This window comes from Eurosta solidaginis, chromosome 3, assembly GCF_040869045.1.
Source record: "Eurosta solidaginis isolate ZX-2024a chromosome 3, ASM4086904v1, whole genome shotgun sequence".
In the NCBI taxonomy this organism is placed as follows: Eukaryota; Metazoa; Arthropoda; class Insecta; order Diptera; family Tephritidae; genus Eurosta; species Eurosta solidaginis.
This window is the reverse complement of record NC_090321.1, coordinates 258,351,097-258,376,036: the sequence shown is the minus strand read 5'-3', so window position 1 is coordinate 258,376,036 and position 24,940 is coordinate 258,351,097. Positions and strand designations below refer to the sequence as shown.

At 37.1% G+C, this 24,940-nt stretch overlaps 1 protein-coding gene across 1 annotated transcript; it reads right to left on the bottom strand.

The window, feature by feature from the left end:
- Positions 1–373: 373 nt before the first annotated feature.
- Positions 374–20,464, bottom strand: Or43a (Odorant receptor 43a). Its single transcript, XM_067778174.1, has 8 exons — positions 20,391–20,464; positions 13,225–13,559; positions 12,942–13,080; positions 7,564–7,840; positions 7,402–7,501; positions 4,022–4,123; positions 3,856–3,963; positions 374–478 (listed from the first exon to the last, which is right to left on the bottom strand). Exons 2-8 carry the CDS (start codon positions 13,525–13,527, stop codon positions 374–376), a joined length of 1,134 nt encoding a protein of 377 aa, XP_067634275.1. The 5' UTR covers positions 13,528–13,559; positions 20,391–20,464.
- Between the last annotated feature and the right edge of the window lie 4,476 nt (positions 20,465–24,940).

The following is a 24,940-nucleotide window of genomic DNA, read 5'->3' as shown; positions in this document are numbered from 1 at the left end:
TACGCTCCTCCGATATTTCCTCATTCCACAAAATACTGGAGTCCGATTTAATTTTGCGCGACTTCTGGGCATGGCAGCATCACACGCTACCTTACGACCTTGTTCGGATAGAAAAATAACCAGACTACTTCTTAAACTGAATAAAGCTACTACGATGCTTCCACGGTGGCGTATACCAACAAGTTTGATTCACACGTCAAAACCATTTCGCCCAAAAACTTTAGACCCGCAGAAAACCAGAAAAGCGTAAAAAGAGGTATCTGGCCACATGAACTAAAGCTATGTTCAAATCACACAATAAATTAGTTAGTTTCCAATTCTAAAAACGACTAAAATATTATTTGTGCATATGCATTTACATAGCATATTTTTGCTAATTGTTATATAAATTATACAGAAGTGTAAAATATGAGTATGATGTATTCAAGAGTGATTGAAAAACCTCCATTGTCATGGCATGCATTTGCCCAACACGAATCTGCAAAAATATTTTTTAATTTGAGATTTTTTTAGTTAATTAAATTAAAAATATAAAATTATTGTAACGAATTTACTGCAATTCCCCTTATTTGCAATCTTCTGCTAACGTTCGATAATGCAATAATGCTATTCAATAATGCAAAATGGTCTTTATTAGATTACTTCAGAATAACACTACTATTGCTCGCCAGATAGCGTCTTAGATCAAACTGGTTGTCGTGCCTCTAATGTTTCTGCCTTTTATACTCTGTGATTTCTCGTTTGCATAGTTCTAGGCTCCTCCAGAATTTGCTTAGTTACTGCTATATAATTTTAACTACAGATGCACGTGTATAGCTTCTCATATGCGCGTGTATTTGTGAGCGACACTTCCACAATTATAATTCCATACATTTGGGAGAATCTCAGATAAGATATCTGCATGTGTTTGTGCGTCTCTTCTCTGCTGCGTGTACGTACATATGTGTAGGCATAATGATTGATTTATTGATGTGCATTCAAGTCGCTGCTTAGCATCGGCTTAGAGATGATAGTATCCCTTAGTGTTGCTAATATTCGTCACATTATTTTTGAAATGCTTAAAATATTGTGGCGAATATTAGCAGTTTTATACATCACTATGCTGCTACTAAATAAATGTACAGCAACAACAAAGCAAGCAGTCACACTTATGTACATGTAGACACTAAAGCAAGCAGCCAAACATACACATTACCAGCAGCTTGAAGCAAAGAGATAGTTTCACATATACATCACTTTATCATCAGCTAAGAGCACACGCATATAGCTAAATAACCAAAAACTCTTTCATAAAGCGTGTTCGTGAAAAGTCTGGACCTTAGGAGAAACATGTGAACGAGGCAAGGTTAGGTTAGGTTGAACTGGCCGGTCCATGGGGACCTAACATAAACTGAAAAAGTCCGTAGTGTTACCAGAAGTTTGTTTTAACGACCAAACTGAAAAACCCTATCAAAAACCAGGGTCTGTGTTATAAAATAACTCCGTCCTCTTGGCAAATACTAGAAGCTTCCTAGGATTTAAGCCACTTGCTGTTTCTAGATCTGACAGTTGTATCACTCCTAATACCTAAAGTCTTAGCCTGACAAGCGCAGGGCAAGAGCACAGAACGTTATCGATCGTTTCTTCCTCCAGCCCGCACTTCCATGTAACGACAGAAGGCAGTGTCCAGTCATGAGACTACAGTCCTCTCTTTTTAATGATAGATGCAACTTATTTGTTAGTCTAAGGTTATAAGACCTGCACATAATCTTCGACGCTTTACACTCCCGCGCTTGAACCCACGCCTTTCCTGCTTGGTCGACCATGTGCACCTCTCGCCTTCGCTTAATTTCGCCCAGTCTAATTGGGACGTCTACGGAGCAAGCTTCAAGGGATGCTCCCTTTTTAGCTAGTTCATCCCCTTTTTCATTCCCATCTATTCCCATATCCCCTGGGACTCAATATAGATGTATGCTTCTCCCTGTCCCGATTCTCTCCAGGGACTGCTTACACTCTAACACGCATTTAGATGGAGTGTTATGCGAGATTATTGCCTTAATTGCTGCTTGACTGTCAATATAAAAGTTAACACGATTGCAGCTTAGGCTATTTTCTTCCAGGTTTTCTACTGCTTTGGTTACGGCTACTACTTCCGCTTGGAAAACGCTACAGTCATCCGGCAGCCTGTAGGATCTGTTTATTTCCGGACCAGCACAGTATACCACAGATCCTACTCCTTCCACTACTGTGGAACCATCTGTGCACACATGTATCGCCTCGTTCGCCATTTGCACAGCACCCTTGCGCCAACCGTCCACCTCTATTGTGTCCTTAAGATCGCCCTCGAAGCGCAGATAGGGAATCAGATAGTCTAATCGTCTTGTGATTGATGACTCTATACTACTATGGCCGTATGGTCGGCGCTCGAGCTGCCCCGAGGCACCGGGCCTGGTTGGTGTTAATGCTATCTTCTTTACTACCAGGTCTACAGGCGGAATGTGCAGAATAGCATACAGTGCAGCTGTCGGGGTTGTTTTCAGGGCTCCCGTAATGATAAGCATTGATAGTAATTTTTTGAGGTAGGTTGTTTTAGTGTGGCTTTCCCCCAGACAAGAACTCCATAGTATAGCATAGGGCTTACAATCGCTGTAAAAACCCAATAAGAAAGAGAGGGTGATAAGCCCCACGTACACCCCAGCATTCTTTTACATGCATAAAGTGCCGTTGAGGCCTCCTTCACCCTCTCCTCCATGTTGAGCTTCCATGACAGCTTACTGTCTAGGATGATTCCTAGATACTTTGTGCATGGTTTCTCCCCTCCTAACTTAGGCCTGATCAAATTTGGGACCTTGTACCTCTTTGTAAACAAGACCATATCTGTATTATCCGCGTTGACTTTCAACCCGACATTTGATGCCCAGGTATGAATATCCCGAAGCGCCCGATCCATCAAAGACCTAATCGTTGGAAGGCACTTTCCACTTATGACAATTACAACGTCATCCGCGTAAGCCGTAAGTTTTACGGGTCCCTCATCAAATCGCCTGAGCAGTTGGTTGATGACCAGCGTCCACAGCAGAGGTGATAGAAGATTCCTAGAGCATATTCCTTATATTCCAGGGCTTTCTCTATGCTTGTTACCACCCTTTGCAATGCGGTGTCTACAGACTTGCCTTTGGTGTACGCATGTTCTCTTGTAGAGAGCAGCTTTTCATCCACGTTGGACTTTATGTACACATCTAGCAGCCTTTCAAAGGTTTTGAGCAGAAATGATGTTAACCTAATGGGTCTATAATCTTTGGAATAAACGTGACCGATCTTCTCCGCCATTGGTAGGAAAGCTACACGAGCAGTTCTCCAAGAGTGCGGTACATGATTCAGTCTTATGCGCCATTCAAATATTATTTTAAGCCATTCGACGACCGCCCAACTTGAAACTTGTAGCACGGCCATATATATACCATCTGGGTCCGGCGATTTAAACTTAGAAAACGCCTTCACTTCCCATTCGATCTTGATGCCGGTCACCAAGTCCGGCACTACCCGCTCCGTGGTCGAGTGTGAGTGCTGTCTGCTGGCTCTTCTAAACCAACCCCCGATGAGAAATGTGTATCGAGAGGCAATAGAGAGTATAAAAGCAGATCGGTGCAAGCGATAATCAATCAGTTTGATTTAAACACGCTATTAGTGAAGTATAATTATTATTGTGAAGTACTATTCCCAAAGTAGTTTAAATAAAGACCGTTTTGTGAAACGTAATGTTGGATTTGTTTATTCGACATTTAAGCGATTCCAACGTTCGAAGAAGGTGCAAAATAATCGGAATCCCCCAAAATTCGTTACAATATTTTTCTCAATAGTGGCTGTTCTTCATACCTGCAATGGCTTTTGCGTGCGTGCAATAAAAATGATTAAAGTTCGTTTGAAACGTGAACTGCAATTGTACCATTTCATTTCGTAAGCAGCATCAGATACCAGAAGGCTCTAAAAGGAACAAGACGAAATCATAGCAAAAAAAAAAAACCTATGATTAAATATTTACCATTTCCAAAATACCATTTGCCTGCCAGTAGTAAGTAAAAAGCACATACATCATAGTGCTAATATACATAACAATGGAAACTTTCTCGGCTACAGAATTGGTCTAAGAAGCAGTAAGAGAAAAGTTATATAAATTATATTCTATACAAGCTCAAACTCAAAATTGTTCTATATAAGATAATTTAGGGTGATCACGCGACCCTGGATATCAGCTTTACTGCGTTTGTGGTCATATTTTTTTAACAGTTTACAAAAGGGATGTTCCATCGTCACAGGTGGGACAATTGTACTTGAAATGCCTATGACTTTCTTTTTGGAGTTTATTTTTCTCTTTAGAAATTTATCTAGTTAGAACATATGTGAATGAAAAAATGAATTTAACTTAGTAATAGAAAAGAAATTAAAAAAAATTATTAGAAATTAGCGTTTTTACAACCCCCTTTTAAAACCAAGGCATAACTGTGATGCATTTGCATGTCGTAAACATCGTTGTGTGGGTTTTTTATTCAACCGTTTTAAAAAATGAAGGTATCACTGTGAGACAATTGCAGATCGTAAAATTGCTTGTGTTGTTTTTTTTTAAGCCACCACAAGACACAGCAGGTAGAATTGAAATTGCCCTACCCAAAAGTTCGACCCAAAGGGGGGGGGGGGGGGCGGGGACATCAGAATTCGTTTTAGAGGTATGGTTCCTTCGGCAAAGTTTCTTATTTTGATCCCTAGAATACGATTTTTACAGAGCAATGAGCGATTTTTAAATCGACCCGCCCTAATATATATAATATATAGAAATAGCTTGTTTTGTTTAAATACTTTTAGATATACGAACTTTTGGAGAATACAATAGCGCAAATGTAATTAATTTTGCTTATATAATAATATTACCCACCAAAGCCCACACAACCGTCACGAGCGGCGCATCCCCATGACGCATGGATTTGTTATTTTGGAATGTTATGCATGATCAGTACTTTTTATCGTAATTTAAAATGTAGAAGCCGTTTTTTCCTGTGCGGCTCAAGTTTCGGAAATATTTAATACATTCTAAAGTTTTTACTAAAAACTATTTTTTTTTTAATAAATAAACTTTATTTTTATCCAAAAAAAAAACATTTTTATATGTCCAAAGAATGTTGATGCTCCCCTTAATGAATAAATTTTGAATAAAAAATTTTTTCAGGGCTAAAATAGTTTTGAAACATTTTTTGTTGTCAATTTGTTCATATGGAAGTGCTTTTCCTTTGCATTTTCATATGAAATTCAAGCAATTTCATAGGAATCCGATTATTATATGTGGGCATATAGGAGGGAATTTGTATTTGTGCCTGTTCTTCAGAGAAAAAGAAAAAAAATTGTTATCAATTACAGTTAGTTAAATTTTATTTTACGAGTTTTTTCAGGAGCACTACTATGAATGCTCCAGCAGTAATCAGCTAACATATGCGCGTTCCAGTGTCTTTGATATCGTTCTTCCATATTGCGGAGGTCCTGGTGAAAACACTCGCATTGCTCTTCAGTGAGATCGCCTAAATTTTCAAGAAAATGGTCCAGATGGCTGTGAAGAAAGTACATCTTGATACTCATGTTTACACTCAGATGTTAGAAGTGTAGGTTCAGTTGGTCTTAGAGAATTTAGGTAATTTCTTGTTTCCTAAAACCTTTCTTACAACCCAAACGAACTCATACCATACACATTTTTCAGGTGCCTTCATGCGGCTACTGAGCTCTAGATCACAAATTAGTTTTCTTATCTCTGAGTCATCAAAAATTTCAGCTTTCATCTTTTCAGAACTCAGTTTTGGAAATGATTTAGAAATGTATTTGAAACATTCACGACTTTTAGCTAAACATTTTACATCTTGTTTCATAAGTCCCAATTAGACGTGCAGAGAAGGTAATATTACACGGTAGCAGTCGGTAGGTTGGGATAAATCCATTTAGAGTGATTTCTTCATTTTAATCCTGTTATCCTTACCACACTCTCTTGCCAAATAAATGCTACTTTGAACTAGGTAGGCAATTGAAAAGTAAAGTCCTCTCTCGGCAAACGAAAATCATACTCTACAAGTCACTTATCATACCCGTCTTGCTATATGGTGCAGAAGCATGGACCATGACAACATCAGATGAAACGGCTCTGGGAGTGTTCGAGAGAAAAGTACTTCGAAAGATTTACGGACCTCTACGCGTTGGCGATGGCGAGTACCGAAGAAGATTTAACGATGAGCTGTACGAGCTATATGCAGACATCAAAATGGTCCAGCGAATTAAAACGCAGCGGCTGCGCTGGCTAGGACATGTTATGCGAATGAAAGATGACGCTCCGGCCAAGAAAGTGTTTCTATAGGAACCCGCCTATGGAAGCAAAGGTAGCGGGCGGCCCCCACTCCGTTGGAAGGACCAGGTGGAAAACGATTTAAACTCCCTTGGTGTGACCAATTGGCCCCGGTTGGCACAGAGAAGGAGTGACTGGCGCGCATTGTTGGACGACCATTACCATTTAAACGGTTAAGCGGTAATTAAGTAAGTAAGTAAGTATGCTTAGCACACAGAAATAACAGTCACTGTGATGATCCCACGGTTAACGCTATATCACACGAGTTTTGGTACCTGAAATGAGGTAATTTTTTATTTGCTCAACACAACTTTTATATACGAAACTTGGAATCGAGAGTTTGTTTTTAGTTTCACATGAGGAACCGAATCAGTCCATATAAGCTCGTTTCACTTGGACTAACGGATTCAAACGAATTTTATTGAACATATACGACGCGCCACAAATAAAACAAAAACTATTTGATTTGTTTAGATACGTTCGCGAACTCATAATAAATAACGCAATAGATTACAGTAGTTACTACACCTATTATGGGAATATGTTAACTGAGAAGTACTTTGTTGTATGATACCCGTATTCCGAAAATTTGAGCTTCTAGAAGAAGTTTGAGAGCAGATTTGAAATCAGTGACCCCAAGTTAATGGAAAGAAAAACTCCATGCAACGGAGAAAAAGTGCTATTTAAGCAGATAAGTTAATAATGAGGAGACTTGAATACCCCAATTGTGTTCCAGGATAAGTCCAAAGCATGGCGGAACCATACAAGGTGGGAGCACGGTGACAGCTGATTTGTACATTTTTAATATGATTTGATACACCAACTTCCGGCGCAGTACGATTTTGACATTAGTCCATCGATTTATATAAACAAAGTTAGGAGTACATGGAACTTTTGTAAGTATGTCACCGTGCTGCCACCTTGTATGGTTCCGCCATGGTCCAAAGAATTTCATTTGAGGCTTAGACAGTAAGTACATTTGCCTTTTTGTGGAAATGGTATTGGAAAGCTCTATTAGGATCCTTAATATTTTTTTACATACTTACAATATTTATGCAAAAAAGTAGTGAACAAATCACACAGCTAAAGAGCAAAAATTCAATGAGTACCATATAAGTGACCAAGGCGTTAAAATCGTTCACATATCTTTAAAAAAAGTATTAATCTGATTACTTTTTATTTGAAATTTAAGTAAGTAATTTACTCACCTAGAGATGCGCGTATGATAAGTTATATTCTTACGGAGCGTCTGATAAAGTTCTTCTTCACTTATATGTTCCATACTATCGCATAATTTTCGTAGATTATTTTGTAGTATTCGTAGTGCTGCTTTCCCAAATATTGCAAACGAGGCGAATAGACTCACATATGGCATATACATGGAACTCAATGTGATGGGTGAAGGTAATTGAGTTATGTAGATCATTTCATAAAGTGGCGAACGCGTTACGTCGATGCCTGGTAAAGCAACACCGAATGGATGACCTGTTTGGATATAAAATATAAAGTGCGGGTACTTAAACAAATAAATATGTTTTGAGGGTAGTTTAATATTGTGGCGAATATTAGCATCAAAATGATGTTAGTAAATAATCACAACAACAAAAAAGCAAGCAGCCACACTTATGTACAAGGCAACGAAGAATATTCCACACTCATAACCAGCAGTTCGAAGCGAAGAGATTATTTCACAAACACAGATAAGAACAGAAGCTCACATATACATACGCATATAGCTAGAAGAAGAAAACATAAACTACAGATATACATGTATATAGCTAAATAACCAAGCATGAGATCCAACTGTTCTAGGAGGCATGTTTGTGAAACGTCTAGACCGTAGGGGAAATATGCGAACGAGGCAACAGAGAGTATAAAAGCAGCGCAAGCTGGGGAATAATAATCAGTTTTGATTAAAACACGCTAGTAGTGAAGTATAATTGAGAAGTACTAATCCCGAAGTAGTCTAAATAAAGTCCATTTTGCAATGCTGAATATTGGTGTTAGTTATTCGACAGCTCAGCGATTCGAACGTTAACAGAAGGTGCATAGTAATTAGAAATTCCCAAAATTCGTTACAATATGTTCTCCTACACAAGTTTTCGGGTATCTATGCAGCTTTAAAGCTCGATTCTTTTTCGTTAAAAGCATTTCCTTGCAAGGAAAGCAAGATAGATGAGCCTTTACTTATCCCGCTGTTGAGAACAATTGATATATTTTTTTGATGGTACTAATCTGGTTTTGTTAGTTCTCCTTTTGCTTAACTCCTCTCTTTTGGGGTCGCCTTTTGCAATACTCATAACCTCCTCCCTCACCTGCCTGCTACTTAAGTACATCTTTGCCTCACCATAGTAGTTTTGATTAATGTAAAAAGGATACCGAGCAGCGGTAGCATCAGCGTTTAAGAGAGTAGTCGAACTGGAGTACTAAAACCATAGGATGATCTAGAGTACTAAACAATTTTAGTTTTCTTACTCGAAGCACATAGCGATGTTCGACCACAACATATGGGGACAGCAAATTTATTGTAAACATTCCAGCAAAGATGATTGGGTGGAGCCGGCTCTAAGTTAATCGGTTGGGTTGGAGTAGGGACTATTTAATGGAATGATAACTCCAACTCTCTGATACTTGTAGTGTCTTCATGGAAGAAGTATCAACTATCATGAGTTCAAATATGGAAATCTTTATCCATGGTTATCAAATAGCTAAGCAAACCTGGCCAGAGTGGATTTAAAGAGATCCCGTCACGTTTACACCCCGGCTAGTGATAACATTTCCACCCTTATAGGAGTACTGACCGGACACTCTTACTGCTAGCCATGAAGAAGGACTAGGAGTGCCCTATCGTTGATGCTTTAGGAGTTGTAAAGATGACGAAGAGGAGGAAATAGTGAATTGCCTCAGGTGCAACAGCCCAGCGTTAAGTCTTGTCAGACAGCTCTGCCTAGAAGCTCCAATCCTGGATAATCCAGGCCAGGTCGAGGGGTAGAGCATCAATGATTTAGTGGCCTTTATCAAGCCCTGGAAATAGTTTGAAGTGAAGAGGTGTTGGTTTTTTCGTGGTATCATCACGGGATTCCTGAACCTGGCTCATATGTGCTTCTGGGAGTGTACATTCAACCTAACTTAGCTTAACTTATGTGAAAATCCGCCCTAGATTTTGCGTATTACGTCTTCCTGGCAAAAAATCATGCGAATAATCCGTAAGGAAAATGGCCTAAGATTTTTACCTTTTGTCTAAAAAAGAAATAAATGTAAGGCGCGAGAGCCTCCGAAGAGATTTTAGCCCGAGCTTCCCTTACAATTTGCGTCCTTTTAATTTTTCCTACTAATTGGAGGGACGAGACTTACATGTTTACATCGACTACGAACGGTATCTGCAAGACAGATGAGTTTTCACTGAGAATCTTTTCATGGCAGAAATACAATCGGAGCATTTGCCAAATCACTGCCGAGGAGCGACACCGCTTGGAAAAGTTTTCTTTTAATTGAAAAAAAACTTGTTCTAAATTTTTGATGTTGCTTTTCCCGGGAATCGAATCCAGGATCTTCGCTGTGGTAGACGGAGCATGCAAACACCACACCACGGCGGTCGACATCGAACAGTTATAGTCACAGCGATTTCCAGAATTGCCCACAAGGCACAACCCCGACTTTACCAAATCCCCGTAAGACAATATGGGTGCACTTCGAAGTCCAGACTTTGAGAGAAAAATCTCGAGAATACACAATCCGGACTTAACAAAATTCCCAAAAGACAATATGGAAGCACCTCATAATCTTGTTTTTCAGTATCATGACACGATATAATCGCGGCAATTTTCAAAGAATTCAGTAAGAAACCATCTCAACAAAAATAAAATACAGCGGCAATAAAATAACTCGAAAAATCAAATACCGATAAGACACAAGCCAGACAAAATTTCTCTTATAATATAACATATCGTTAGCTTAATGTGAAAATGTGCTAAGTCACTTTTTACGAATTTTACAGGAGACGAAAAAAACTGAATAATTTTTGAAATAACTTTTTTTTTCAAAACTGTGGATGAGGATACCTTAGTTGCAATACTTTTGAGTTCAGAAGGTTTTAAAAATATAAATAACAAGTAAGGAAGGCTAAGTTCGGGTGTAACCGAACATTACATACTCAGTTGGGAGCTATGGTGACAACATAAGGGAAAATAACCATGTAGGAAAATGAACCGAGGGTAACTCTGGAATGTGTTTGTATGACATGTCTATCAAATGAAAGGCACTAAAGAATATTTTATGAGGGAGTGGGCCATAGTTCTATAGGTGGACGCCATTTAGGGATATCGCCATGAAGGTGGATCAGGGTTGACTCTAGAATTTGTTTGCACGATATGGGTATCAAATGAAATATGGAATCCTTTCTATGAATCTAACTCCTATAAAATTGAGAGAGTTCAAAATTTTGTTACAAAAATTGCTTTAAGTATGCTTCACTGGCCAGACGGCCTCCCATCATATACCAGCAGGCAAAAATTGCTTGGTCTTCAGGCTTTGCATGACAGAAGAACTTTTATCTCACTCATGCTTGCCTATAATGTAATAAACTTTAGCACGAATTGCTCTGATTTATCTACTTTGTTCATTCCATATATTCCACTGCGTGATCTTCGGCATAAAAGATTATTTATCGAAATAACTCATAAAACGAATTTTGCTATGAATGAACCTATAGCTAGGACTATACATCTAGCCAATCAATTCAGAAGTGTTATTAATTTTAATAACAGCTTATATAAGTTTAAGCTTGATTTGTTTTCTTTTTTACTAGCCTGTAAGAAAGCATATAGTTATCGACATGTAAGAATTGAAGTAGATTATAGTCAGCGCAAAGCATTTATCATACACCAAAGGCATGTCTCAATTGGGTAAATCCAATTTCAAGGGGTTGTGTTCGCAACTCTATCAAGGGGTTTCCAGCGCAATATATAGCTACTACAACCCAATTGTCAACTCACCTAACCGTGGCGAATCCTGTTTCATTGACAGCCGAAGCTCTGGCGACCCCAAGATCCCCATGGAACTAGGGGGTGGGGAGGGTGGGATAACCTAGAAGGTTTAATGTGATCATATAAATCGTTACCGAGATGGTCGAGCTAGTAGTACCTCAATAGTGCTTTGTTACCGGAACGTACCGGATCTATATCCGGCAAAGGGCCATCAACATCGGTAACACTCCTCAAAGCCTTCGGGGAGTGTCTTTATCGTTAATACAACAACAACAACAAAGCATGTATTTTTAGACTGAATAAATTAAATAAATAAATAAAATGCGCGCACAAAGAAATGGCTAGTAATTCAGAATGATATTATTGACAGGTTGACTTAGCACATTTAGACATCATTGCCCCCAGCACGTAAAAATTAAAAATTTTAATATTTTTTTTTGTGATCGATGTATTTTGAATTCGGTTTTAAAACTGCATTAAAATACAATTTTTCAAAAGAAGTGACTTAGCACATTTTCACATAAAGCTAACGATATACAGAAGGGAGAAGATGCAAGACATTATTTAACATATTGTTCGTTTTAAGTCGGAATTTTTTGCTCGGATTTTGCCATGCGGGGTCTTGGTAGTGACTGATCGGAGTTTTGGTAGTCTTTGGTTGGGATTTGGCCCTGACTAAATTATGTATTTCGCGATTCTGTATTTGGGGATTGTTTAAGTCGGAATGACGGTATACACCCGTAGATAAGGGGTGTTAAAAAAAAAAAAAAACAATGACAGTCCGGGAAGAACTACGCAAAGCATAGTGGGACTGTCATATGACTGAGCGGAGAGAAGCCAGCCACTAAACTAGTCTGCCTGCAGGTATTCAGGTTGGCATCGCAGTATTTGAAAAGCAAGCTAATGGAGACTCGCTCCAAACAACCATCGCTGAGTCAATTATTTTCTGCAGGCATGCTTTACCAACGAACCGATATCATTTCGTTACGATAATTAACGTTAATAAACGAAACAAAGTCATTTCGTTTCGTTTATTAACGTTAAGAACGTCAAATTAACGAAATGATTTTGTTTCGTTTTCTGCCATATCAAAACGAAATCAAATCGTTTATGTTGATTATTAATTTCAAATTATGCTGGCAAAGCTGATTGATGGCGGAGTCATTAAAGTTGAAAGCATTAGCCAAGCTGATTGCAACTTTTCTCACGAATTTTGACAATACAAACATTTCTCAGAGTATTTTTGACATTACCACCAACGAATTACAGAAACAAATTACATAGAGTTTGTGTGTATGTCCTCTCGCTGTTACCACCTTACGGCTTCACCATGGCTATAGCATTGCCAGCACAATTCAAACATAAAGTATCACGTTTTTGTTAACGTTTTTAACGTTAACGAAAGCTTTTCGTTTCGGTTAAAAACGAAATACAATTTATCTTGATAATTTCTTTATCGATAATATTTCGAAGTGTTTCAATGGAAACGGTGGAAATTTTTAATAAACGATTAGCTTAACGTTAAGGTACATCCCTGATTTCCTGGAATTTCCCTGATTTCGTCCACTAAAATAAAAAAATATATATCCAAAAAAACTTACTTCTTTGCTTTTGAAATAGCGGATATGCTGTTGCAAAAATTAAGTCGACAAACGAAGCAGTCAAATTAAATATTGATATATTACGAGCCGTTTGAGTAGCTTCAGCCAGCAAACCTTTAGCGTCTGCATCTTCTGTGGCCTATTTTGAATTTGGAATAAAAAACAAGACAGGAAATTTACGTATTATTACAATAAACTTCGTGTAAGAAATATGAAGTTTATAACTCTCAATTTCTATTTTTAAACTTTATCTGAAATATTTACAATACCTTTGGCTACTCACTTGGATATCCTCATATAATGTTACCAACTCCCTCATAAGCGCTTCAAATTTATCTCGATTTTTAATGACAAGGCACGTTCGCAGTAAAGCGTTGAATATGGATACCGCGTAGAAAGTATTCAATATAAAATTAGCCAAATCACCCCATTGTTGATATAAATAAAAGAATTGCATTACATTTGTCAAGGCGATTGGCATCACAAAAGCGCAACAACGACGCCAATCGCTCACAAGTATCACGGAGAGAAATTTCCAAATTTTGACATTTATAGATAGTATAGGATTGTTCTCAATGGTCGTCATATTTATTTATTGCCTGAAGTTGAGCTGATTCGCTACGAAGGAATACTCACAAAGTGCTTGAATATTTGAAAGAAATTAATATGTACAGGCGCTCACAGTTAAAATGGTAAATTGGAACTGAACAATTGGTTTATTTTATACACATATTTCTAACACTATTTGTTTCTACTCGGGAACTAACTGCCCAGTTTGCTTGTCAGCATAGAACAACAACTGGCAAATTTGTTAATTACTTAAATAAAAAGAAGTAAGGTTGGGACTGACTTCATACCTTTCATGAATGGGGCTGAAAAATAATCTTATCCCATTCGTAATATCCAAATAATCAGCTGCATAAGATAAGAAATATATAGTGAACAGATGTAAATACCTAAACGATTTTTAAGATAAATATAAAATAAAAAATGGCAAAACGCCCATTTATCTGAACATCGGTTGTATGGGATATATATTATATATAGCTCCGATCGAAATAATTTTTACAGAAAATCTTCTATGATATATTAGAATAAATATCATCAAGTTTCACGTTTTTATACTGGAAACTAAGGGAGAATTTGGCTAAAAATCTTTCTATCTGAACGATCGGTTCTATGGGATAGGTATATACTATATACATATAGCTCCGATCAAAGTGATTTTTTCCAGGAAATCTTCTATGATATATTAGAATAAACATCATCAAGTTTAACGTTTTTATATTGGAAATTAAGGGAGAATTTGGCTAAAAATCTTTCTATCTGAACGATCGGTTCAATGGGATAGGTATATACTATATACATATAGCTCCGATCAAAGTGATTTTTTCCAGGAAATCTTCTATGATACATTAGAATAAACATCACCAAGTATAACGTTTTTATATTGGAAATTAAGGGAGAATTTGGCTAAAAATCTTTCTATCTGAACCATCGGTTGTATGGGATATATATTATACTAGCAGACCCGGCAGACGTTGTTCTGCCCTAAATTTGGCCTATATGCATACATTTTAATAAGCTTTTCCGCCTAACTCTGCCCTACCTCTCTACACTTTTTCCTAATATTTTTATTCACTCCTCCCTCCATCTTTTTCGCTTCATCTCCAGCTTCGTCTCATTCTATCTCTTTCTCAGTCTCCTTCTCTCTTTTCTCTTCTCTCAAGTTTTTCTCCTTCTTCTTCATCTCTTATTGTCAGTCCCAGAGGGTGGTATGTATTTTGTTCGAGTCCCATTCCGAGTCTCAGTCCCAGTCCCAGTCCTAGTCCCAGTCCGTCTCTGGTATACTTCCCGGAAAAAAGCATCGTAAATACTAATATAGGTAAATTTATATTCCAAATTTCAGGCAAATCGAATAGGACGTATGCAAATAGGTATGTTGGTATTAGTAATTCATATGTTTATTTCGGCTTCGCATGCATATTTATTAGTTTTGCCAGCTTGATGCGACTAAATCGAATATCACAATGAACTTTAGAGCTCTCAGCAACAGCTTTCATTTGATATCCATAATACACACATATTCTAGGTGTATGCGGGCCCATGTTTTCTCGAGACCCTAGTCACTCAGCGGTGTAAAACTTACTCTGTATTATAGCACACATCACCAGCTTCAATTTGATAGCCATAATATAAAAACACATTCTAGGTGTATCCGGGTCCATGTTTTGGCCTATATCTCGAGACCGTAGTCACCAAGCGGTGTAAAACTTACTCTGTATTACAGCACACATCAACAGCTTCAATTTGATACCCATAATGTAAAAACACATTCTTGGTGTATCCGGGTCCATGTTTTGGCCTACATCTCGAGACCTTAGTCACCCAGCGGCATTAAAACTTACTCTGTACTAAAGCACACATCAACAGCTTCAATTTGATACCCACAATGTAAAAATAATGTCTGGGCGTTCACGGGCCCACGTTTGACCTATATCTCCAGACCCCAGTCACCTAGGGGTATGAAAATTATCCTTTACTAAATCACTCATCAACAGCTTTCATTTGATATCCATATTTTATAAACACATTCTAGGGGTACCCGGGTCCACGTTTTGGCCTATATCTCGAGACCCTAGTCACCCAGGGGTATGAAAATTATCCTGTAGTATAGCACACATCAACAGCTTTCATTTGATATCCATATTGTATAAACACATTCTAGGGGTGCCCGGGTCCACGTTTTGATCTCAAGACCCCAGGCACTTAGCGAGAAAAAGGTAGGCGTTGGCCGATACTCAGACCTACCCAATATGCTCACAAAATTTCATGAGAATCGGTTCAGCCGTTTCGGAGGAGTTAAGCCTCTAAAACCGTGACAGAAGAATTTTATATGTATATTAGATATAGCTCCGATCGAAATGATTTTTTCATGAAATTTTCTTTGATATATTAAAATATATATCACCAAGTTTCACGTTTATACTTTCTAAATTCCGGCAGGAATGACCAAAATCGTCTTATTTGAACGATCGGTTGTATGGGAGATATATGTTATAGTAGTCCGATCCTACCGAATCCGTCAAATGTCTAATATAATATAAAAAAATACATCCTTGTGCCAAATTTCATTGAACTATCTCAAAATTTGAGGGACTAGTTTGCGTTGAAACAGACAGACGGACGGACGGACATGGCTATATCAACTTAGTTCGTCTCCCTGATCAATTCGGTATACTTAATGGTGAGTCTATCTTCTATATTTCTCAATGTTATAAAAATCGGACCAAAGTTAATATACCATTTCATGTTCATGAAAGGTATAAAAATAGGTTGGTATTTTGTGTGCGGATCAAAGCATCACGTTTTTTGTGGTCTGCATGAAATAGCTATGACCATGAATCACCTATCTCAACAATATATGACGTAAACGTAAGCATTTGGTGAAATTTGACCTTCTAGCTGTTAAAATGGGGCAGAAATTACGAAAAGCTTCTTATCTGAACAATCGGTTGTGGGGGATATATGCTATATATATGACCGATCTCATTAATTTTTTCAGACAACGATATGTGCAATATACGAAACAATATGGTGAAGTTTGAATCTTTAATCTCATAAATTGAGGAATATGACAAAAAGCGTCTTTTTGGAAAATCGGTTGTATGGGAGATATATTCTATAGTGATCCGATCTGGCCGGTTCTGACAAATGTCTAATGGGACACTCAGGACTTACAATTTTGAGATTCGTAACAAAACTAATATACCATTCCCATGAAACGTATAAAGACATGGTAAATGCACATAAATAATAAAAACAAAGTAAAGGTGTCTAAGTTCGGGTGTAACCGAACATTATATACTCAACGTGAGCTTCAATTGTACATTTCATTTCAGATAAATTACTTTCCCACATAACACGTGGCACCGCCCGTTTAAAAAAAATGTCTCCCCATTTCCTCGTACAATAAAACTTGATAAGTGAAATATCCTTGATTCAAAACAATTTTTTGCTAAGTTATAGCTTATTATTTTCGTCTACGACCCTTTTAAAAATCTTTTATATAAAAGTGGGTGTGGTCCTTAACCGATCTCGTCAATGTTTTCTAGAAATATTTCCTGCTGTATTGAAAATTTGCGTACCAATTTGCGTTAATTTTTCTTCGAGTTATAGCTCCCGAAACATAGAAAATTGCTTAGTCATAAAAGGGGCGTGCCACGCCCATTTTAAACGATTTTTTCAAATTTTTATCAACAGTCTCAATATCAGTCCACGCGTAAAATTTCAACATTCTAGGTGTATTATTTACTAAATAATCAGGTTTTTTGTGTTTTCCAAAATGTTATATATATAAAAAGTGGGCGTGGTTATCATCCGATTTCGCTCATTTTCAATACCAATCTATTATGGGCCCAGGTAAGCTCGTGTACCAAATTTGGTGAAGATATCTCAATATTTACTCAAGTTATCGTGTTAACTGACAGACGGGCGAATGGACGGACATCGCTCAATCAAATTTTTTTTCGATACTGATGATATATGGAAGTCTATATCTATCTCGATTCCTTTATACCTGTACAACCAACCGTTATTCAATCAAAGTTAATATACTCTGTGTGCAAAGCTTTCTGAGTATAAAAATTGGTCCGCTCTTTTCTCCTAGGGAGAACAATAATTGGGGAATAAGAATTTCGAATTTTCGAAGTCAGCTGTTTTGTCAATTGAAATTTCGTTGCGCATTTCTTATTTTGTTTAAAAAATACAAAAGTTTAATTATTGTTGCGAATTTGTTTGAAATAAAGAAATAAAGTATAAACAATGCAAATTATTGCATTTCATATGGTATTCACTGAAATGAGAAATGAATTTGTGCCACAGAAATATCAACAGAGGAGCATAAAAAGAAGAAGCCGGCGGGCAAAGACAAACACGATGGAGTTGCTTGCTTCCATTCAGCAAAGCAGTTTTCTGAAGGCCAAGTCGAGTTGAATTCATTTTTCGTCATATGCCAAAATCTATTTAGGCCTTCTTAAAAAATCCTTGCGCAGTTTCTGGATGGCTGCATCAAATATACCAAGAGCTCTTGCGTTGCTTATGATTACTTGTCGACTTAAAATAAATGATATTCTGGTAGAATGTAGATATTTTAGCACAATTTTGTACAAATAAGTGTTCTTTCCTAAAAAAATCAATTTTCTTTAACTATAACATTCCCTTATAATACCTACTTTTCTCTCATAAATTTGAAAAATATTTAATAACATTAATTTTCAAAATTTTTAAAAGGAACTTTTATTCTTCTATATAATAAAAACTATTAAATTTATTAGAAATCACTGTGCTGCAAGCCCATTTAGGGTTTTTAAAGAAGTAAATATAAAGTCATACCAATGTAAAAAAATCTAAAATTTCTAATAAAAAAGTTTTTGGACTATCCACATTTTTTTTGTCAATGAAACATTTTTTTACTCAGCTGAGCAGAGCTCACAGAGTATATTAATCTTGTTCGCATAACGGTACCCCGTAACGGCATAAACTAATGGAGATAGATATAGACTTCTATATATCAAAATGATCTGGGCGAAAAAATAAATCCATTTAGCTGTGTCCGTCTGTCCGTTAACACGATAACTTGAGTAAATTTTGAGGTATCTTAATGAAATTTGGTATCTAAGTTCCTGAGCACTCATCTCAGATCGCTACTTAAAATGAACGAAATCGGACTATAAGCGCGTTCTTTTTCGATATCGAAAATTTCGAAAAACAGAAAAAGTGTGGTAATTCATTACCAAAGACGGATAAAGCGATAAACCTTGGTAGGTGGGTTGACCTTATGACGCAGAATATAAAATTAGTAAAATTTTGGACAATGGACGTGGTACCGCCCACTTTCAAAGAAGTTAATTTATAAGTGTTGCAAGCTGTAATCCGGCAGTCGTTTAAGATATCATGATGAAATTTGGCACGTACGTTACTCCTATTACTATATGTATTCTTAATAAAAATTCGAAAAATCGGACGACGAACACGCCCACTTAAAAAAAAAAAATTTAGTCAAATTTTAACCAAAAATTGAATATCTTTACAGTATATAAGTAAATTATGTCAACATTCAACTCTAGTAATGACATGGTGCAATAAAATACAAAAGTAAAAGAAAATTTCAAAATGGGCGTGGCTCCGCCCTTTTTCATTTAATTTTCCTAGAATACTTTTAATGCCATAAGTCGAACACAAATGTATATATCCTTGTGAAATTTGGTAAGAGCATAGCCTCTATGACCATAACTGTTCTGCGAAAAAGGGCTAAATAGGTTAAAGCCACGCCCAGTTTTTATACACAGTCGACCGTCTGTCCATCCGCTCGGCCGTTAATACTATAACTTAAGCAAAAATCGATATATCTTTACTAAACTTAGTTAACGTACTTATCTGAACTCATTAAAAATGAGCGAAATCCGACTATGACCACACCTACTTTTTCGATATCGAAAATTCCGAAAAATGAAAAAAAATGCCATAATTCTATACCAAACACGAAAAAAGGGATGAGACATGGTGATTGGATTCGGTTTTTGACGCAAAATACAACTCTAGAAAAAACTTTGTAAAATAGTACCTACCATATTAAGTAGAAGAAAATGAAAAAGTTCTGCAGGGCGAAATCAAAAGCCTTAGAAATCATGGCAGGAATACTGTTCGTGGTATTACATATATAAATAAATTAGCGGTACACGACAGATGATTTTCTGGGGCACCCTGGTCCACATTTTGGTCGATATCTCGAAAACGCATTCACATATACTCCCTTTTAAAACCCTCTTTGATACATTTAATTTGATACCCATATCGTACAAACATATTCTAGAGTCACCCCTGGTCCACCTTTATGGCGATATCTCGAAAGTGTGTCCACCTATAGAACTAAGGCCCACTCCCTTTTAAAATACTCTTCAATACCCTTCATTTGATACCCATATCATACAAATATATTCCAGGCCTACCCGAGGTTCATTTTCCTACATGATGATTTTTCCTTATTTGACAAAAGATGAAGGAATATCGTTCCAAAAAACGTCACCCTTGGTCTACAATTTGGTCGATATTTCCCAAACGTATGTGATATGGAATTATAAACCACTTATAAACCATCTACCAAACCCTACGAAACCAACGCAGCTAAGCTCTCAGCTGAGTAATGTAATGTTCGGTTACACCCGAACTTAGCCTTCCTTACTTGTTTAAATTAATCTAAGTTTTACACAAACCTTTAATGATGAATTTAATTCTGTAGTACATTATATGTTAAAAAGCTTGTAAATTTTAAACAGTTTCATTTCTTATGTGAGCGACTGTAAGGATTCCTATGCCCTAACAAAAGAAGCTGCAATCTAATTTGATGAAGTATTTTCCTTTACTTCCTCACCACCTACCACGACTCACTCTATTTATCAATCTATCACTTCTCGGCGTTTGATTTTCTGTTTGTTTTCAATTGGTTGATTGCTTATATTGTGGTTTATTTGCTTTGCCACTTTCCATTTCATACACTTTCCGGTTACTCGTATTTCCTCTGCTGCGCGAGTATTTTATCAAACTTCTACAATTTTGGTCATTTGATGCCACTTAAATACTTTGTGCAGTGTGAGAACCCATTGAATTGATTTGTTATGTTTTTGTAAATATTAAATTAGCTTTTATATCTCAATTTCGCTTTTTAGAATGCAATTGGTGGGCGTGGTGGAATGCATGCAAATTATGATATTATTGTAATACGTGTCGTATACGTAATTGCCGGCATTAATCACACCTTAAGGCGTGTTTGTAGGGTAGTTATTAAATTACATTTCAATTGACGCAGCTGGTGACAATTTCTTTGGTAATTTAATTGTGTATGAGGTTGGGAAATGCAGCTGAATATGGATTTACATACAAATCTATATACACATGTATGTTGTATGTATAGATACATAAATATTAGGCCGGGTCGATTTGTGGGGAGGCAAAAAAATCACCCATTGCTCTGTGAAAATCATATTCTAGGGATCAAAATAAGAAACTTTGCCGAAGGAACCATACCTCTAAAACGAATTCTGAAAAATCCCACTTTGAAATGCCTATGTTTTTCTTTTTGGAGTTTATTTTTCTCTTTAGAAATTTATTTAGTCAGAACATATGTAAATGAAAAAATGAATTTAACTTAGTAATAGAAAAGAAATTAAAAAAAATTATTAGAAATTAGCGTTTTTACGACCCCCTTTTAAAACCAAGGCATTACTGTGATGCATTTGCATGTCGTAAACATAGTTGTGTGGGTTTTTTATTCAACCGTTTTAAAAAATGAAGGTATCACTGTGACACAATTGCAGATCGTAAAATTGCTTGTGTTGTTTTTTCTAAGCCACCACAAGACACAGCAGGTAGAATTGAAATTGCCCCTACCCAAAAGTTCGACCCAAAGGGGGGGGGGGGGGACATCAGAATTCGTTTTAGAGGTATGGTTCCTTCGGCAAAGTTTCTTATTTTGATCCCTAGAATACGATTTTTACAGAGCAATGAACGATTTTTAATTCGACCCGCCCTAATAAATATGCATAACAACATGTGAATATTTTGGAGCGTGTGAAAATCTCGCGTCATATTTATTTGGATGCCGCAAAACCCATAAATTATATTTGAAATTAGCATAAGTCCTTAGAGGAAATTGTTTCAGTCACTTGCGGCGCATTGCGAGTATTAAAGCCTGATGCACAATGCTTAAATAAATTTAGTAGTTGTGTTATAGTATTAATCAAAATTATTAGTATTTAATTAAAGGGTACCTACTATATGACATATTAAAGAATGACTCGGCTGGCTACAAAATAATCTAGCACAAGTAAGGAAGGCTAAGTTCGGGTGTAACCGAACACTACATACTCAGCTACCAAATTATAGATTGCAAAACTTTTAAATAACCTTCTTTTAAAAGTGGGCAGTGCCACGCCCATTGTCCAAAATTTTACTAATTTTCTATTCTGCGTCAAGGTCAACCCACCTAACAAGTTTCAACGCTTTATCCGTCTTTGGTAATGAATTATCGCACTTTTTCGGTTTTTCGAAATTTTCGATATCGAAAAAGTGGGCGTGATTATAGTCCGATTTCGTTTATTTTAAATAGCGATCTGAGATGAGTGCCCAGGAAATTACATACCACATTTCATTAAGATACCTCAAAATTGACTCAAGTTATCGTGTTTACGGACAGATGTACATGGCTAAATGGATTTCTTTTTTCGCCCAGATCATTTTGATATTTAGAAGTCTATATCTATCTCGATTAGTTAATGCCGTTACGGGTACCGTTATGTGAACAAAATTTAATTATTCTGTGATCCTGCTCAGCGGAGTATAAAAATCTATGGCTAACCTTGGCTCTGTATAGTTTTGCCCCATAAAAGATAGATCTGTCTAGTGCCTAGGCAATCCTACAAACTTGCAGGGCAGAACCTACAAGTTTTACGCGGACTACGAACGGCATCTGCAAAGTAGATGACTTTTCACTGAGAAGCTTTTAATGGCAGAAGTACACCTTGAGTGTTTGCCAAATCTCTCCGAGGGGTAACGGTTTTTGATGCTACTTTTACCGGGACTTGAACCCAAGACCTTCGGTGTTGTCACCACATCATGGCGACTGCTGTGAAAAACGTATCGTAACGAATTTAGTGAAATTCCCGTTATTTGCAACCTTCTACTAACGTTCGTATCGCTAAACTGTTGAATAAATAACTCCAATATTCAATAATGCAAAATGGTCTTTATTAGAGTATTTCACAATAACACTTATACTTCGCAACCAGTAGCATGCTTAAATCAAACTGATTCTGCTTACGCAGCTTTTGCTCCTTTTTTACTCTCTGCTGTGTCGTTCGCATACATCTAGGCGTTTATAGAATTTATTACTTGTTCATCAGCTATAAACTACAGATGCACGTTTATAGCTTCTCATATGCGCCTGTATATGTTAGTGATACTTCCACAGATGATTGCATACTTTTGTGAGTATCTCAGATATATGCATGCGTTTGTGCATATCTCTCCGCCTTATATGTACATATGTGTAGGCATAATGATTGATTTGTTTATTTAGATACAAGTGACTGCTTAGTATCGGCTTAGAGATGATAGTATGCCTTAGTGTTGCTAATATTCGTCACAATATATTTGCCTAATTATGGCAATACCCCATATATTCTGTATGTTTTCAGCGGATATAGGACACCATCGAGCTTCAATAGTTTTCCTAGTATTAGTAGACATCTTGGCCGGATAGGATATACTATCTAGTTACCAAGAGGGGTTTGTATAGTGATTTCTGATGATTCTAAATGCTGCCAATTGGTCCTAGTTGTAGTAAATTAGATGTGCCCCACCTGGAGCTTACTACGTTATTCTAGGTGCTGCCTTGGTAATTGTATACACGCTGAATGGATAGAAAATTTCGTAGAGGCAGTATATTTGTGTGTGACCCATGGTAGTCGAGTATAACTATTACAATTTAAACACGAAGTAAAGCGAAGGGCTCCTCTCTTGATACCTCACAACATGACGCGTTTATTGAAGATTATGGCATTCTATTTTGGGCCTCTTATCGACTGTAGTCTTCACTTTTTCTTAATGTTATTATACCTAAAAAGGTATAGCTAACAGGACCCTAAATATAGGGAATAGAGAACTTGAAAACTATTAAGAACGCACTAATATTTTCCTGAGTAGGGTCATCCTGGAAAGTACTATTCAGTATCTAGATGAACGTAGCCATCCGTAAAAAACAGTAACAAAGTGTCAATGGAACTGCTATGCATTTCTTGGAAGGCAGACAATATTAAAAGCGAAAATTTAGTCAGGCGCATGTTAAAATGAAGCAGTATTTTCTGGCTGGATTGTTAACTAATAGCTCTTTGTACTGACGTCTTTATGCCACTGTTCTTTTAGCTTCTGAAAAACCTCTTACTTTCCTCCTTAGCTTACGCTAGCAATGGTAAACTCTTCTTGAGGCATCTTATCTCAAGGTGGCGCTGTGGAGTGCATCATTTCTTGTCGTAGTAGTGACTGTTTTTTGGTCGTCGAAGCCCAATTGGTATAACGTAGCACTTTATTATTGATCACATTCTCATTCCTTTTGTAGAGGTAGAAGTAAATGTTGATTGTGATTTGATACTGATGAGAGACGACATAAGGTTTTCGAATTGTGTGTGCCGGAAGCATGCCAGTCGTCTATACCATCATAAATGATTTGGTTTCGTTTTTTGTTTTCAATCAAGGGACAGCCATGGCGCAGATGGATCCTTTTATATTTTAACCTATGTGCTGGAAATATCAATTCATTAGGAGAGGTATCGACATAAGAGGTAAGCGTTCCACAACAACATTGTGCTATTATGGCGTATGCGTACATCATCAATCACTTCTATTTTTTTGACCCATGGTCTAGATGGAGGCTGATCCGTTTGATTTTGGAACCAAATGCACCTCAATCGTCCACCCTGGTGTTAAGGTTGCCTAATATAATTCTCCCAAAGCGGCTTTATGTTGTTATTGTTGTATTAATGATAAAGAGGCTTCCCGAAGGGTTTGGGTAGTGTAACGATGTTGATGGTCCTTTGCCGGATATAGATGCGGTGCGTTCTGGTAACAAAGCACCATTAAGATACTAGCCCTATCATCTCGGGAACGAAAGAGGCTTTTTCTTACCGGTATGCGATTTGGCGCAGACATCAAAGAGATGGGCAAATGCATTTTCCCAAATAAGAGACTGTTTATTCCAGGTACATAATTTCGGATCTTAGACTCATGCCAAATAGTTTAATCATCGTCGTGAAGTAGTGATTCCATTTCTGTATAACTGAGTGGCTTGGGGAGCAATTCGAGTTTTGTGAAGTTACTCAATGAGAAAAATAGCGTACACAAATTTATTCAAATGAATGCAAATTTTTGGTCAATATATCACTTCA